At 40.9% G+C, this 18721-nt stretch overlaps 1 protein-coding gene and 1 pseudogene across 6 annotated transcripts in view; one reads left to right on the forward strand and one right to left on the reverse strand.

Annotated features, from left to right (window-relative positions):
* LOC105479465 (potassium voltage-gated channel subfamily Q member 5) overlaps positions 1-18721 on the reverse strand; it is a 566685-nt gene that overhangs the window by 26967 nt on the left and 520997 nt on the right. For all 6 annotated transcript variants that reach the window (XM_011737415.3, XM_011737416.3, XM_011737418.3 and 3 more), the window contains one exon: positions 2771-2879. In XM_011737415.3, the coding sequence (XP_011735717.1) occupies positions 2771-2879 (109 nt within the window). The remainder of the gene's footprint in view (positions 1-2770; positions 2880-18721) is intronic.
* On the forward strand, positions 8071-14789 carry LOC112426278 (RNA-binding protein with multiple splicing 2 pseudogene; annotated as a pseudogene).

An 18721-nucleotide genomic window follows, 5' to 3' on the forward strand; every position in this document is an offset into this window, starting at 1 on the left:
TACGTATACCCTCCGGCAACTGCTGTTGAACTTATTAACATAATTAAACTCCTTAGGAAAAGAACCCTTGTGCATAAGATTTAGGACTTACACCTGCAAACTTCTTTTTAGAACTGCTCATTGTATTGGTTGGTTTTTAAATTAAGTATCTTTAGAAATTAAGTACACCATGAATAAAAAATTTTCAATTAGGTTATTAAGCTATTGAGCGTAGCTATTAGGTTTTTACAGAATCTGTTAATTTAATTGTATTTTCTTTATTTTATTTTTATTTTTCAGACAGAGTCTTGTTCTGTCTTCTAGGGTGAAGCGCAGTGGCGCCATCTCGGCTCACTGCAGCCTCCGCTTCCTGGGTTCAAGCGACATAATCTGTTAATTTGAAATGGAATTTAGAAGTGATGAAAAACCACTAAGCAGAATCAGGATATGGAGGAGAAAAACATCTCCCTCAGGTATCACAACGCAGCAAGCAGAAAACATCAGGAATCCACAAAAAGATAGACATGTAAATAGTAAAGTTCCATTAAAAATAAGAACCAAGAAAGAATTCTGAAAAGCAAAGGAATTCTGCAAAGGACGTCACAAAAATCAGTCGAGTTTCAAGAAGAATAACAAAGTAAATCTTAAGCCATTGCTAAAGTGCTTAGCTAGCAGAATAAACCTATTTCATTTTCTTTCTTGCAGCTCACAATCCATTTTATAGGTTGTAAAGCAAAAGCAGAAAGCTTCAGAAGGTCTTGGGAAATGACATAAACTGGGTTAAGTATGACTTTTAGGAAGCCTAATCTGCTCTCACTAGATAAGATTTTCCATACTTGCTGCAAGTCAGATTAATTCCTGGACTGAATTGCCCCACCTTCACTTTAGGGTCTTTTATGGATATACTCAACACATGAAAAATTTCAAGGTGACTTCTAGACCAGTAATGTTCAATAGAATTTTCTGTGACAAGGGAAATGTTTTGTTTCTTTGTCTAATGAAGTAGCCACTGGCCACCTGTGGCTATTGACCAGTTGAAATATGAATGGTGCGACTGATCAACTGAATTTTAAAATGTATTTCATTTTAATTAATTCAAATTTAAATAGCCTCAGTAGCCTCAAGTAGCCAGTGGCTATCATATTGGACAGTGCAGTTCTAAATCCTCTCTATCCCTTTAACTGAAGGCTTCAGACAACATTTCACTACATATTCTCAGTTATCCGGGCGTATACATCACCCAAGGCTTCTAGGTTCACCAGAGATAGGGGGACTGTATAATTGGTTGTCCAAACAGGGATACTTTGAGAAAGATGGGAGCATTATTAACACTAATGATGAGACTAGAGGCACAATCTGGGACTGTCCAGGCCAAATAGGAAGGTGTAATCTCTTCACCCATAGGGTTTGTGACTTGAGGGTTCCATTGAGAAGTAATTGGACTTCACTTTTTTTTTTTAGTCTGCTGCTACAGATAGTGTTTAAACATGTTCTGGAGTTTCATCACACCATGATTTTCTTTGCCCCCACAAACATTTATGAAAATCTTTAGAACTCATTTCTGCTTTCCCAGTGACTCTCAACTCTAGAGTAAATAAATGTCTAACATGATGCCAAATGACCAACTAAAAACAGAAATAAGTAATCAATCATACTAATATTCAAGATTAGACCAAACATGTGAATAGCTAAATTGGTTTGGATATTTTATTTTATTTTATTTTTTGGAGACAGAATCCTGTTCTGTTGCCCAGGCTGGAGTGCACTGGCATGATTTCAGCTCACTGCAACCTCCACCTCCCGGGTTCAAGCAATTCTCCTGCCTCAGCCTCCCAAGTATGTGGGATTACAGGTGCCCGCCACCACACCCAGCTAATTTTTGTATTTTTAGTAGAGATGGGGTTTCGCCATGTTGGCCAGGCTTATCTCAAACTCCTGACCTCAAGTGATCTGCCCCCCTCAGCCTCCCATAGTGCTGGGATTACAGGCATGAGGCACCGCACCTGGCCTGGTTTGGATATTTTGAACTTTCTTCTAGTTTTTCACCAACAGGCAGAGGTATTTCTTTTTTTTGCAATATAGTTACTCAGCATTCCCTGACATATACAAATTCTCCCAAAAGGATTAAACTGGGCCAGCTGAGCATGCAGCAGTTAATATAGTCCAGATCTTGATTGCGTGTGTGTGTGCGCACATGCACGCGCCTGTCTGTGTGTGTGTGTGTGTGGTGGGAAAGGTCATGGAAAATGTAAATTTAAGTTGCTAGGTATACTCTCTTAGCTCTCTGCCACCAGTAGAGGAAGCAAATTAAGATCAGCCTTTAACAATTACATTTCGGGTAATAAGACTAAGTCACTGCAAAATACTTTTGGGTTTCCCATTTTCAGAACTCACCCATTTTGAAATAACCTACAAGGCCTTTTCTTTGATATACAATTCTATACAGAATATAGATTGGAGCAAGTCATAAAAATAATTTAAAAATCCAATTGCATCAATAAACTATATGTCCTTAAAGCAGTAAATACACATGACAAGCCAAGACTCGTGTAATCTCTCAAACATGACCTGGCTTTTCAAATCCCACCCACGTTTTATAACTCTGTGTTGAACACAGCAGAGTTTTCTATTAAGAAACAAATATTTCACAATTCAATAGGCATATGGATGAATAGGAAAAGGGAAAGTGTTTATTCCAGGACATTTACCTGCAGAAAAAGAATTTAGCAACATCGTAATTCAATTAATCATAAATATGTCTCTGAATCACTTTGTTCAGGATTTCACCAACCTGATAGCTCGAATGACAGTTTTAAGTGGTGGGGTGAGGTCTTCCACTGATACATCACACTGGCATCCTTTTTCATCATATACATCATCAGTGCCAAGGGCTGTGTCAGCTGCAAGAGAATATTGCCAGTTAAATACCACCACCATCCGCAATTTGAAACGTGTTGCTGAATTTTTCTCACGTGGAAATGGCAGGATAGTCACACACTAAGCTGATAAGCCAAGATATGTATAAGGTCAGCCAATTGTCTTGCCAATATTATTCTTTCTTGTTTTTCCACAGCCTCCCCAGTTTTAAATATGAATACTTTTCTGAACTGTTTTCTATGGGCAAGATGAAGCTATTGACACATTATCTTTCCAGTACTGGTGATGGATTTGTGTGGATCTACCTATGCTCTTTTGCCCAGTTCCTTGGAAACTAACAGCCAGTTTTTAAATGACAGCTGTCTGGAGTTACAGAAATAGTCTTTGGACTTGTAACTAACTGGCCTGTATATAGCAAGCTCACATCCCATGACATTGACCCCATTAGCCTTATGACCTGAACAAGTAAGCTAAGTAGCCAGAGCCAAGAATGCTGACTACTTATTAGTCACTGGATACAGGCGGCCAGGAAAGAGCTTGCTTCAGATCATACAGCCAAAGCGGAGAGCAGATTTTCAGACTGGATAAAAAATCAGTTTTTCATAAACGAAGGAAATTTACTTTTGGGTTAATTGCAAGTGTTTGGGGAAGGGAGCAGGGTTATATTAAATGCCAAATTATTATGAATTTGTAAAACAAATAAGGAATAAACTCATTTCATTGCATTTCTGTTTACAGTAACAAAACATTGGAATGAAGTTAAAATTCCTCTGATGGGGGATAGGTTAAATGAATATTGGTAGGTTTATATAATGGAATATTAGACAACTTTAAAAAATGATGTTGAAGTCTAATGATTGGGAAAGTGTCACAATATATTGTTAAAGAAAAAAACTCTACATATCTGAAATTAAGAATGATTTTATTGTTTTTGCTTGCCTGTATTTTCTAACATTTCTCCAGTGAACATGTGTTATTGTGGTAATACAAAGTAAATAAAGTAATAAAAATGCTCTCATGAAAGAGGAGTTATGTGGCCTCCAAATATCCCCCCTTTTTTTTTTTTTTGAGACAAAGTCTTGTTTTGTCGCCCAGGCTGGAGTGCAGTGGTACGATCTTGGCTCACTGTACCCTCCACCTATTGGGTTGAAGCAATTCTCATGCCTCAGCCCCCAAGCAACTGGGATTACAGGCCCACACCACCACACTCAGCCAATTTTTGTGTTTTTAGTAGAGACAGGGTTTCACCATGTTGACCAGGCTAGTCTCAAACTACTGGCCTCAAGTGATCCATCTGCCTTAGCCTCCCTAATTGCTGGGATTACAGGGGTGAGCCATCGTGCCTGGCCTACAAATACCATTTTTATATGGTCCAATCCTCTCTAAATGTTGACATACACTAGAGGATGAATACTACTTTGTGTTGCCTTTGCTCTGTGCAGTGTTCATTTGCTAAGTCATGAAAGGGAAAGACTTTGCCATGGGCTGTCCTGGTTGGGCTCCAAATTTTGAAAGGCTATTGGAGGTTCATTCATTGAGGCAGTGCTTATATTTGTAATGCCGTTTGTGTGTCATTTACATCAATGAATATTTACAGTGTGTTTATGCAGTTTACTTTTGTGCTGTAATGCCGGTGGTGGTGGGGGAAGAGATGATGAGATACATGTAGACACATGGATCTTCACAGCTCTTCTTCAAGGTCCCTTTGGCTTTCTTGCCCTCAAGCCTAGTAGGGGAGAGATGAAATTACTACCTCACAATAATGATACTAATAGTGTTATTTTTCTAAATTTGTCTTCCTGTATTCATATGTTGAAACTTAATCACCAGTGTGATAGTATTAAGATGTGGGAACTTTAGGAGGTGATTCATTTATGAGGGTGGAGCCCTCATGAATGGGATTAGTGACCTTATAGAAGGGCTGGAGTGAACTAGGTAGGCCCTCCTGCCCTCTGGTCTTCCTACCATGTGAGGACATAACGTTTGTCCTTTATGGGAGACTCAGTAGAAAGGTGCCATTTTGAACTTCCAACCTCCAGAACTGTGAGAAATAAATTTCTAGTCTTTGTAAGTTAACCAGTCTTAGGCATTTTGTTATAGCAGTGCAAATAGACTAAGACAAATAGCAATCACTCATTGAAATTTACACCAGGTACTTAGGTGCAGCTTCTGCATATATTAGTTTTCATACGTAGAGCAACTTTACAAGTTGTTAGTGGTATTATGACCAATTTTCAGATGCAGAAATTAAGGCTTGGAGAGGGTAAGTACCTCATCTGAGGCCATGAAGGTGGCAAGTGGAGCTAGTAAGTTGCAAAGGATGACATTAGAATTCAGTTCCCTGAGGCTCCAAAGCCCATGCCCTTTGCATTGCATTACTCAGTGTCAGAATGAGTTTGGGGTTAAATTGTGACTACAACATGTCAGGAGAGACAGGGCAAAGAGCTCACTACACGTGCGTGTTACCTGATGTGCATAGCTTGCTCCCATCAGATACGTGTTTTCTCCAGAGAAGTTTGCCCCAGTTGGAATGAGAGTACATTGATTAACTCTGTGTTTGACAGTTGGTTCGGACTCAGTGATGACCTTCAGGGTAGCCCAGTTTGCTGGATTGACCACCCACACAACACAGTCTTGTTAGCCCATAAACATCATGACCATGGTTTGATGACATTCTTTCCAGGAATTGTTCGTGGTTTCTTGTGATTTTATTTAACCTGCTCTTAGTTGCTGTAGTAGGATGAATAGAGTTACCCCAAGATTTATGTCCACGTGGAACATTGGAATATGACCTTAGTTGGAATAAAGGTCTTGCACATGTAATTAATGTAAGGTTCAAAATGAGATGACACTGGATTGGGGGTACTCTAAATGCAGCAAAAATGTCTTTATGAAACAGAAAAGGAAAAGACACAGGGACACAGAGAAGATGGAAGCAGAGACTGGAGTGATGCATCTACAAGCCAAGGAATACCAGGGATTGTTGGCCACCACCAGTCATTAGGAGAGAGGCAGGGGATAGTTTCTCCTGCAGAGCTTCCAGAAGGAAGCAACCATAATGATCCCATGATTTCATAGACTTCTGGACTCCTGTACTGTGAGATAATACATTTCTGTGCTTTCAAGTCACCTGATTTGTGGTAATTGGGGATGGCAGCCCAAGGAAATGAATACAGCTGGGGAAACTTTCCTTCATGGCCTCCAATTCTTTACTCCAGGACAATAATGATGATGATAGTAATAAGAGTTTTTTTTTTTTTTTTTAGAGAAATCTAATTATGTGCCAAGAACTTTAATTAATTGTATCAAAACCCCATGAAGTGTGTTTTACTATTACCTCTTGTTTTATAGATTATGAAAGTGAAGAACAGAAGGCTAAGGAACTTGCTGAAGGACACTTGGAGAATAAATAACAGAATGAGAACTTAAACCCCAGCAGTTGGGTTCTGGAGCTGTCTGACCCTGAACCTCACCTCTGACTGCTTCCAGATTTGCCCTTCTTGTATCTCTGTCTCTTTTTTTTTTTTGAGATGGCGTCTTGCTCTGTCGCCCAGACTGGAGTGTAGTGGCACAATCTCGGCTCTGTGCAACCTCTGCCTACTGGGTTCAAGCAATTCTCCTGCCTCCTGAGTAGCTGGGATTACAGGTGCCCACCACCATACCTGGCTTATTTTTAAATATTTAGTAGAAACGGGGTTTTACCATGTTGGCTAGTCTGGTCTCAAACTCCTGACCTCAGGTGATCTGCCGGCCTTGGCCTCCTAAAGTGCTGGGATTACAGGTGTGAACCACCACACCCAGCTGCCCTTCTTGTATCTCTTATTGGTATCTGGGTTCCCATCTCCCCTCGCATCACATTTTCTTTCACATGGCTGGTGCACTTGGCATGGTGTGGACCCCATAACATCCAGAGATTTGATTTTGAGCAATGTGGTCACCATGGCCATGTGCTGGGCCAGGCCACACCCAAAGGAGCCTTGGAAATATACAGACTCTGGAACTTCAAGGGGTGTGTGTAAGGGATGGGGAGAGGTCAGGTGGAATAGAGGACTCATATACAGACTGGGTGGCTGACAAAACTGAAGCCACCAGCCATCATTACGGAGCCCTGGGAGATGCCCAGATGTTAGCTCCCCAAAAGAAATATTGAATAACAAACTTTATCAAGAGGTCCAGTACATCTGAGCATGGTGGCTCATTCCTTTAATCCCAGCACTTTGGGAGGCTGGGGCAGGAGGATTGCTTAAGGCCAGGAGTTTGATACCAGCCTGGGCAACCCCGTCTCTACAGATAATAATATTAATAAAAATAAAAAAAGCTAGGCATGGTGGTGTGTGTGCCTGTAGTCATTCAAGCTACTCAGGAGGCTGAAGAGGGAGAATAGCTTCAGACCAGGAGTTCAAGGGTGCAGTTAGCTATGATTGTACTACTTCACTCCAGCCTGGGCAACAGAGTGAGACCCAGTCTCTTTAAAAAAAAAAAAAAAAAAAAAGATTGTCAGTACAGAATTCACAAGAGTATTTTATGCTGTCCTTCAAAATAGAGGCATATGACTGCTTTCCCTCATCTGAATCTGAATGAGAGGTACTTCTATCTTAGTCTCTTCCCATATCTCAGGAAGCTGGGGAACACTGGAGTGGTTACAAGACAGATCCTGCAAGCCTATATTATAACTTCCGTATTTGAAAACACAATATAACCAGCCATAACATGATAATGCAGGTCCAAATAATGAAATAGCATAAAATACAGAGTCCTTTAATTTTGAAGTTAATGGAAAACTTTCTTTCATCAGATGTGTACAGTCACAATAAGCACAAAAGTAAAGATAGTGAAACTATATTGTTCACACATAAATGAACCTGAGAACATCCCAAATGATTACAAGACATTACCTCCCAGCCTAATGTTGCACTCCCCATCAACATCCTGTACCCCAGTAAGAGACTCATCCTGTTTAGGAACAGGGCTGGACAGAGGATGAGAGTCAGTCATCAATTACATTATAGTCAAATGCATCTGATTGTGCAGTTTTATATAGCGCTTTATAATTTGATTGCTTAAGCCGTAAATTAAACACTCAATCCTGCTTTTTTTTTGGGTAGGTGTAGTCAGAGCAAATGAATAGGAAATATATCTTTGCTGGCATGTGTTGAGGCAGGAGTGAATTAGGGAATTTTTTTTTCTTGCTTCAAAGCTACAAAGATGAGCAAGATGCCGTCTTTCTGCTTCATAAGTACACCAAGTCCTCACTTAATGCCTTCGGTAGGTTCTTGGAAATTGTGACTTTAAGTGAAATCATGTATAATGAAAACGATTTTACCACAGCTATGTGATCTAAACAAGAGTTAAAGTCCTATGGCATATTTCTGGTCACAAAAACATCACCAATTTCTACATAAAGACACAAAACACAATATTAAACACTGAAACAAATGTGAGCTACATATACATTTAAGAAATATTAATAAAAACAAGTAAGATAATTATTTACCTAATTTTTGGTGAATCTGAGTGACAGTGGTCATGGTGGGGGAGGTTAAATCAAAGAATAAATGATTGCCAAGCGAAAATTAGAAGGGGCACCTCCTACCACTATACAGTTAAAAAACAAGAGCGAATATTGGTGGGCTTGCTGGGTGCTTTCCTACTGCATCAGTTGTTGTGTATTTGTATGATTATTGTATGCTATTTATTTACTTATTTATTTATTTTATTTTTGAGACAGAGTCTTGCTCTTTAGCCCAGGCTGGAGTGAAGTGGTGCGATCTTGGCTCACTGCAACCTTTGCCCCTCCGGGTTCAAGCGATTCTCCTGCCTCAGCTTCCCGAGTAGCTGGGATTACGGGTGCCTGCAACCATGCCCAGCTAATTTTTTGTATTTTTAGTACAGATGGGGTTTCATCATGTTGGCCAGGCTGGTCTTGAACTCCTGACCTCATGTGATCCACCCGGCCTCCCAAAGTGTTAGGATTACAGGTGCGAGCCACCATGCCTGGCCTATTTAGTTATTTTTAACCAAACTCATTTTACTGCCAGAAGTATGGTTATTTATTATTATTATTATTATTTTTGAGACAGCATCTCCCTCTGTTGCCTAGGCTGGAGTGCAGTGGTGTGATCATAGGTAACTGCAACTTCAACCACCTGGGCTCAAGTTATCCTCCCTCCTTAGCCTCCCTTTAGCTAGGACTACAGGCACATGTCACTATGTCTGGCTAGTTTTTATTTTCATTTTTATTTTTATTTTTATTTTATTTTTTTTTTTTTTGAGACGGAGTCTCGCTCTGCCGCCCAGGCTGGAGTGCAGTGGCCGGATCTCAGCTCACTGCAAGCTCCGCCTCCCGGGTTCACGCCATTCTCCTGCCTCAGCCTCCCGAGTAGCTGGGACTACAGGCGCCGCCACCTCGCCCGGCTAGTTTTTTGTATTTTTTAAAGTAGAGACGGGGTTTCACCGTGTCAGCCAGGATGGTCTCGATCTCCTGACCTTGTGATCCACCCGTCTCGGCCTCCCAAAGTGCTGGGATTACAGGCTTGAGCCACCGCGCCCGGCCTTATTTTCATTTTTTAATTCTTTGCAGAGATGGAGAGGTCTTGTTATGTTGCCAAGGCTGGTCTTGAACTCCTGACCTCAAATGATCCTCCCGCTTTGACCTCCCAAAGTGTGGAATTCCAGGTGTGAGCCACGGAGTCTGCTCTGACAAATTTTGATTTTACAATAATTTGTATTCATTCATTCATTTATTTTCCAACCCACTTATTCCAGTTCAGGGTTGAGGGTGGCTGGAGCCCATCCTGGCAGTGGAGGGCACAAGGCAGCTAACAGCCATGGACAGGAAGCACCACATAGCAGAGCATGCTCACACACACCCCCGCACTCACTCAGATGAGGATGATTTAGACACGCCAATGAACTTCAGTGCACAGCTTTGGGATATGGGAGGAAACCAGAGAACCTGCAGAAAACCCATACAGGCCTGAGGAGGATGTGCCAACTCCACACAGTCCAGCCAAGAATCATTTTTTTTTTTCTCATCCATCTAACAAAACGATGTTGAAGGAAACAATTTTATTTGTGGACCTGCTGTATCTTGAGTTGTCAATTTTCTTTCCAGTGACGTTAATAACACATTAAATGTCTTTCTTATTACTCCTAGGGGCTTAAACCCCTCTGAATGCTAAAGTGCTTAGGAGGGGCTAAATTTCCAGCTGAGGTTGGCCCTCTGTTCTCCAACTACACGTTTGCCTCTCTGTTCTGGTATTTTGGGAGATGTAGGTTATGGGACCGTGAACTCATGTGAACACCTAGTCAAAACCTACTCAGAAAAGGGCAAAATGCCCATGGAACAAGGTCCTCCCCAAAGTCCTGCTCTCTGTGAGGGATCCCCTTGGGATCCTCTCTGGCAGAGTTAGCCCCATGAATGGTCCATGCTTGGCATTAGGGAGAAAAATAAATATAAAATGCAACTATTTGTCTTCCCCAAGCCTTTCCTGTTTCCTATTAATTAGCAGTGTTCAGGATTTGCTTTCAAGTACTCTGTTCCTCAACATTTAAAAAGATCTAAGCTGGCTGGGCGCGGTGGCTCATGCCTGTAATCCCAGCACTTTGAGAGGCCGAGGCAGGTGGATCACCTGAGGTCAGAAGTTCAAGACCAGCCTGACCAACATGATGAAACCCCATCTCTACTAAAAATACAACCACAAAAAAATTAGCTGAGCATGGTGGTAGGCACCTGTAATCCCAGCTATTTGGGAGGCTGAGGCAGGAGAATTGCTTGAACCTGAGAAGAGGAGGTTGCAGTGAGCCAAGGTCGCACCATTGCACTCCAGTGTAGGCAACAAGAGTGAAACTCCATCTCTAAATAAAATAAATAAATAAATAAATAAAAATAAAATAAAAAGATCTAAGCCAAATTTTGAATTTTGAAAAACTACTAATTGCTACTTTCCATACTGTCTGGAAAGGACCACTTGGACTTTAGATGATGAAGAGAGAGGATGGTAAAGAAGAACATTTTGGAAACTTCTGCTATGTCCAAAGACCATATTTCTATTTCCACTATGAAATTTTACCAGTAAGATGAAGGTATTTATGGAAGAAGGACAGGCAGTTTCTAGTTCTTTTTCTTAGTTACCTCCTTTTACAGATTAGATTCTTTCTGCATTTCTTTTTAAAAATAATTCTATTTTTCATTGATACATAGATGTACATATTTTTGGAGTACATGTGATAATTTATTACATTCATAAAACTTGTAAAGATCAAATCAGTATACTTGGGCTATCCATCATCTTAAATATCTGTCTTTTCTTTATGCTAGAAATATTTGAATTATTCTTTTCTAGCTATTTCAAATATACAACAGCTTGTTGTAACCTATAGTCACCCTACTGACCTATCAAACACTAGGACTTACTTCTTCTAGCAAACTGTAGCCATTAATTAACCTCTCTTCATTCTCATTCTTCCAATTCCCAACCTCTCTTCCCAGCCTCTTGTAATCACCAGTCTAAGCTCTGTCTTCATGAGATCCACTTTTTTAGGTCCCACATACGAATGAGCACATATGATCTATTTCTTTCTGTGCCTGGCCTATTTCACTTAACATAATGGCCTCCAGTCCTATCCATGTTGCTGCTAATGACAGGATTTCATTCTTTTTAATGGATGAATAATATTTCATTGTGTATCTATGCCACATTTTCCTTATCTATTCATTCACTGACGGGCACTTAGGTTAAGTCCATATTTCAAATATTGTGAATAGTGCTGCAATAAACATGGGAGTACAGCTACCTCTTCGATACATTGATTTCTTTTATTTTGGATATCTTTTTTGCATTTCTTGATGAAATGATTACAGTGGGTTTCAAATTCGGCTGCACATTAAAATCATTTGGGGAGTGTTAAAAAAATCCCAAAACCCAGGATGCTCTCAAGACCAATAACATTAGAAACCAAAGGCTAGGACCCAGGCATTGGAGTTCCCAGCTCTCTGAAGGAATCCAATGTATAGCCAAGGGCAAAGACCACCGGTTGTAGGTAGAAAAATGACATCTCCTGGTTTCTCTCAGCCAGAGCTGAGCAGTGTGTTTGGCTAACCCGCCATCCTGTGTTCCTTGGTGCTGCTGATATATTTTGCAGAGCAGCAATTTGAGACAACATACATGCCTCACAAGACGGCAGTAAATGACTACGTCATAAAAAACAGAAAAGCAATTTAAAAATCCTTTGATAAATTGGTGATATAGGAACAAGGTTTTGTCCTATCACAACATTCTAGTCATCTTTAATTGAGCTTGAAGGCCTCAGCCTTCTGAATTCCAGTCATTGTCTTCTACCCGCAGCCATCAAAACACCTCCTCTTCTCAGGCTTTGGCCCTCTTTCTCTTTTAAAGAAATCACTACTGCTTTTACACACAAGTAGCTTACACAGTCACCGACAAAAATAAAACCCAATTGTCAAAGACATAGCAGAAACACTTGTTTTGCCTGTGAGGAATAATAACATCCTCACATTTGGGGCAATAGAAGAAATTATAAAGGAGAGAGCTGGCAGCTTTGATAATGAAGACAGAACATGTTACTTCCCACAATAACTAAATTACGATGCCAAAAATTCTTGATTATGGAAGAATTCCAAAATATAAAAAAGGCTTAATATCTATAATGTATAAGGAACTTATTTGAATGAATCACAATCCAAAATATATATGTACAAATAAGTCAGTCAGGAAAGACTAGTAAAAAATGACTGAAAATTATTCAGTCTTACTAGAAATTTAAATATTGTAAATTAAAAGCATGAACTTATACCTATTTAATTTTCATAAGAATAATAACTAATACAAAATTGAGATAAATTTGGCACACTTTGACATTGCTGGTGACAATATAAATTAGATTAAATTTTTATGGCAATAAAAGACTTAATGTATAATCAGCAATCTTTTTATTTTTATTTTTGATTTTTAAACTTTTAAGTTCAGGGGGACATGAGAAGGTTTATTACATCGGTAAAATCATGTTTGTTGTACAGATTATTTAATCACCCAGGAACTATCCAACAGTTATTTTTTCTGATCCTCTCTCTCCTCCCACCATCCACCCTCAAGTAGGCCTCAGTGTGTGTTGTTCCCCTCTTTGTATCCATGTGCTCTCCTCATTTAGCTCCCACTTATAAGTGAGAACATGTGGTATTTGGTTTTTTGTTCCTGTGTTAGTTTGGTGAGGATAATGGCCTCCAGCTCCATTCGTGTTCCTGCAAAGGACATGATCTCATTCTGTTTTATGGCTGCATAGTATCCATGGTGTGTATATACTACAATTTCTTTATCAAATCTGTCACTGATGGGCACTTAGATTGATTCCATGCCTTTGCTATATAATCAGCAATCTTACAATTTTATACCAGAGAAGTTTCCTTCGGAAAGTAAGTTCAAAAAGAATAGAAATGTAGCTTAAGGCAATAATGTTTATCACCTACCATTGAAAAATAGTTATATAAGTTTCAATGCCCTAAAATAGAAAACTGTAAATTATAGTAAATTATAGCATTTGATCATGCAGGTGTACTACACAGTTATGAAAAATACAATTATGAATGGTATGTAATAACATGAAAATATTTTAAAATGTGCAATGAAATTAAAATATGAAACTACTTATGTTGATTATAACTATGTACAATAGTATGTGAAAAGAAAAGTAGCTAGAAGAGAATATGTAAAAATAAAATTAGCTGTACTAGTGCATGAGATTATAAATTATTTATATTTTATTTAAAGTTTCCTAAGGAATTTAAGAATTTTTTCATCACAAAAATAATGTATACTTTTTGATATGAAGTATTTGAAAAATAGGAAAACAGAATGAAGAAAAAAAACATCTTCCGGGCCGGGTGTGGCGGCTCACGCCTGTAATCCTAGCATTTTGGGAGGCTGAGGCGCGCGGATCACCTGAGGTCAGGTTCGAGACCAGCCTGACCAAGATGGTGAAACCCCCGTCTCTACTAAAAACACAAAAATTAGCCGGGCGTGGTGGCGGGCGCCTGTAGTCTCAGCTACTCGGGAGGCTGAGGCAGGAGAATCGCTTGAACTCGGGAGGTGGAGGTTGCAGTGAGCCGAGATCGCGCCATTGCACCCCAGCCTGGCGACAGAGGAAGACTCCGTCTCCCCGCACCCCCTCCCCCCCCAAAAAAAATCTTCCAAAGTTCCAAGTCTTAAAGGTAACCATGCCCACTCCCTGCTGGGGCCGGCGCCGCGCTTGCCTTGACGTTCACTTCCCACCGCCCCGCCCCGTCCCCCGCACCAGGAGCAACCAGAGGGCGAGCGAGGTGGCGGCACCTGCACTGGCTCCAGCGCGGGCTCCTGCGGCGTCCTGGAGGAGGAGGCCCGGACACTATCAGCGGCCTCCCCATGGACATTAAACCCAGAGAACTCTACTTGTTCTTCTGGCCTTTCAAGGGGGTATGAAGAGTCCGTGATCAAGCTCACCGCGAGACAGCTTGTTTGTTTTGTGATCTTTGACAGCTGGGCAGGAGCAGAAGCGGCCAATAATGCGCTGAACCGTATTCGCTTAGATCCCGAGAACCCACAGGCCCTGAGACTAGAGTTTGCCAAAGCCAACAACAAGATGGCCAAGAGCAAGCTAACGGCAACTCCAAATCCCACCAAAGTGCACCCCGCCCTAGGAGCACACTTACTTCATCTCTCGGGACCCCTATGAGCTGAAGGGGGCTGCTCTGATCCCTGCATCCCCAGAGGCCTGGGCTCCTACCCTTTGTACACTACAGAGCTGACCCCACCCATCACCCATGCTTCATTCACCTACCCAGCTGCCACTGCAGCTGCCGCCGCCCTCCATGCCAGGTGCGCTGGTACCCATCCTCTGACACCACTCAGCAAGGATGGAAGTATCATCATTTCTGTTAGTTCTTCCGTCTGGTCGCCGGGGAGTTGGTTCTGGGAATCTGTGGGGGTGCTGGGATCACCAGCAGTGGTGGCCCCTGAGCTCCCACCGCCCTCGGGCGGCCAGTATACTCCTTCCTGTTCCCCTTCCTCCTTCCCCTTCCTACTCTTCTTCAGCCCTTTTCTGCACCCTCAAGCCTTTCTCCAACGCCTCTCAGGAGGATTTGGGGACCTTCTCGCTGGGGTGCCCAGATTCAGCTTCGAGGGTCACTGGGACCCTGCAAGGCCTGACCTCCCACCCAGACTTGCTTCTGTAGCTCCCCTCGAGGAAACGAGGCGTTTAATTTTGCATGTTTTGTCGCACGAATGAAGACGCTTACACTTGTGTATATGTCATCGTACAGTTTGTTTTCACGCTGTCACCATAGCAACAGGTCCTGGCCCCCGGCGGTTCATCCTGCCTGGCCCCTCTCTGCTCGCCTCGCTCCTGCACCCACCACGCTCCCGCGGCCCCACACGCTTCCAGACTCAGCGTCCGCCTCCACCCAACAGATAGATGGGGTTTGCCTTTTCCTTTCAAATTGGGCTTCTCTGCTCCCATCTTCTCGGATGGGCCAGCAGTCATAGGAACGCCCTCTATGCCGTTCTGTTCACCTCTCCACAGTCACCCTGCCTGCCGCTGCTCCTCATTCTTTCCAAACCTTGAAATCAACCAAAAAGTGAAAAGTATTTTTGTACCCTGTAACAAAATATTTATGCATCATCATAAAAAAGCAACCATTATTGTGATATGTTACTTGCAGTGAAAGTGTGAGGGCTAGAAGTTCACAATTCATTTTTGTTTTTGTTTTCGTTTTTTTTTTTTTTTTTTTTGAGATGGAGTCTCATTCTGCTGTCCAGCTGGAGTGCAATGTGCCTCTCGGCTCACTCCAATCTCTGCCTCCCGGGTTCAAGCTATTCTCCTGCCTCAGCCTCCAGAGTAGCTGGGACTACAGGTGCACACCACGCCTGGCTATTTTTAGTAGAGATGGGGTTTCACCATGTTGGCCAGACTGGTCTCCATCTCCTGACCTCAGGTGATCTGTGCACCTCAGCCTCCCACAATGCTGTGATTACAGGCATGAGCCACTGTGCCCAGCCTCACAATTCATTTTTATTTTAGGAATTTAAATAAAGTATGTGATGATTCTATTTCATTATGCTATGGGGAACACACATTAAAATGGCTACTATTAATGGTGGTGATAACTAATTTATTATATCTTGTAAAGAATTATAATTTATTTTCCAAGGGTTCCTTCCTTCTGCTGCTGGTTGTATTTCAATTACTCACCCCCTGCCACCCTCTGCTATCATTTCTCAAAACCTGAAATATCATCCTAAATTTAGAGTTACAATTTTAGACATGTGCTAGTCCAAAGACAATTCCTTTAATCCAACTAGAGTTTAGAGTAACTGCTTGGGCCCTGATGCAGTAGCACAATTTCGTTTCACTAAGTCCTTGGCTAGGGACTTTTCTTTCTGTTCTACACTGGATGCTGCTAAGTAACCAAGAGCCAAACTAGGTCCTCAAGGCGTGAATAAAGAACCCAGAAAAATACTCCTGATAATGTATTCTTTACTCTAGATGTTTTTCCTTTCAAATAGTTTTTATTTCCACCTTGTTTTTCTCTCATTATAATAGTAACACATGTGCATTATAGAAACCTTGAAAATTTGAATTTTAAATTAAATCACAGACAAAGAAAAAAAAATCACCTGTGGTTTTAACACTCTAAGACAAATCATATCAAATTTTGATATATTCCCTTCCAGTCTCTTCCTGTACATCAATTGACGTTTAATGTCAAAGTCAATTTCTCAACATAGATGGAAAGTTAAACATTTCTGGTTGCCTTGGGAAGGAAGTTGGTTCTGATGTCCCAGAAGTTCCCATTCAGCCTCATCTTATGATGGCCTTCCAATCCCACGCTCCAGCCACACCAAATTCCAACTGCTTCTCTAGGTGCTGTTCAAGCGCCATCACCATTGGACACTCTCCCAAGGGGTATCGTCTACACACTCTCATCCATCCTCTTTGCTTTTCTTATTTGTTTGACTGGTAATTTCTAGGTGCTGAATTTGTGGTGGACAGATTATAATATGCACGGGGCACCAACAATAGCAAGGGACACTCACAATGTGGAGAACATCAGAATAATTAGAATACACCATTTTAATTTCAGCCTACATGTAACTTTTGTGGCACTTTGAAAACCATAATTTTATTTTGCAGTCTAGCAACTTCTTTTATTTTGAGAGGTCCTAAGCACAGAGGATGAAGTGTGGAGGGTGGCATGATGGAGTTTAGAGCCTCAGGCTTAGCTCTGCAGTGACAAGACTTTCAAGATTCTACCACCTCTTTGAAGGAAGACTGATGCGGCCCTTCCTTTACTGCGTATGCCTGTGTCTTCTCAGTTATTACACTGTATTATATTTCATTGCTTACAAGCCCCTTTCCTTGTTAGACAGTGAGCTCCATGAGGGCAGGACTGTGCCTTGTCATTCATGTAGCTAACCTCTGGATTTTGGCCTTATTGTTTTCTGTTGTACTATGGATAAATTTTCGTTTTGTTTTTGTGATCATTCATGACTAGGTATACTTCAAAATGCTACTGTGAAAAAACCCCAAATTTCCACATAATGTTTACTTTTTATAAACATTTTAAATAGAATCTTCCCCTATTAGCTCATGAAAATATTTAAGAGGCAGAAGAAGTTTAAAGTAAAAGAACGAATACCTTTTATAGTAGAACTCAGGAAATATTTGTTGAATAAATATGGTATGCTGCATGTTTATTTTTAGGTGGAAATGCAACCTGTAAGCCCACTTTAAACTCTTGGATCTATACATTTATAATTAGTAAATAATAGAAGAGTGTTCACATTGGTACAAAAGGAAGAGGGATTTCTCTCTCTCTCTCACTAGTTATCGGTATCATAACATTAATATAAAAAAGAAGGCAATCCAGACTTATTTTTTCTCTTCAGGAACAATGTAACACTAATGGAAATCTGAATACTTTACAGCAAGATAGCATTACTTCACATGTCACTTTTGGATATTTCACACCTATCACCTTTTCCAAACTGACATTTATCTCAATACCTTATATTGCTGGTACTGTAGCAACAAATTGTAAAATCTTAATCATGTGACCATTGTTTACTCAATTCTGAATCTTAGGAGATTTGAAGTAATAGCTTACAAGTGAGTTTTTTAAAATTAAGAGTTAGAAAATCACCTTACTGAGTTCCCATAGAAATAAAAGATAATGCTCTAATAAAAATTCTGATACATCTGTGAACATACTCTCATTACATTTTTTTCTAGGCTGTAGAAATGATACAATATTTGAAAAAAATTCTGAAAATTTGTTTTTATTGAAAAAAAAAGCCTCTAGGCCGGGCGCGGTGGCTCACGCCTGTAATCCCAGCACTTTGGGAGGCCGAGGCGGGCGGATCACAAGGTCAGGAGATCGAGACCACGGTGAAACCCCGTCTCTACTAAAAATACAAAAAATTAGCCGGGCGCGGTTGTGGGCGCCTGTAGTCCCAGCTACTCGGGAGGCTGAGGCAGGAGAATGGCGTGAACCCGGGAGGCGGAGCTTGCAGTGAGCCGAGATCGCGCCACTGCACTCCAGCCTGGGCGACAGAGCGAGACTCCGTCTCAAAAAAAAAAAAAAAAAAAAAAAAGCCTCTAGGTATCCATATCTGCAGCACATATTGGCTTAAAAGCTAAATATCCTTTTGAGCTTTAAAAGCAATATTCTAGTAAAGAGCTAATTTTAATATTTTGAACAGGTAATTGCATTTTCCATGCATTTTTGCCAAAGTAGATGCAACCTGGAGAGCAAGCGTTTTTTTTCTTTCTTTTTTTCTTTTTTCTTTCTTTTTTATTTTTTTAGCAGAATTAG

This window comes from Macaca nemestrina, chromosome 5, assembly GCF_043159975.1.
Source record: "Macaca nemestrina isolate mMacNem1 chromosome 5, mMacNem.hap1, whole genome shotgun sequence".
Lineage (NCBI taxonomy): Eukaryota > Metazoa > Chordata > Mammalia > Primates > Cercopithecidae > Macaca > Macaca nemestrina.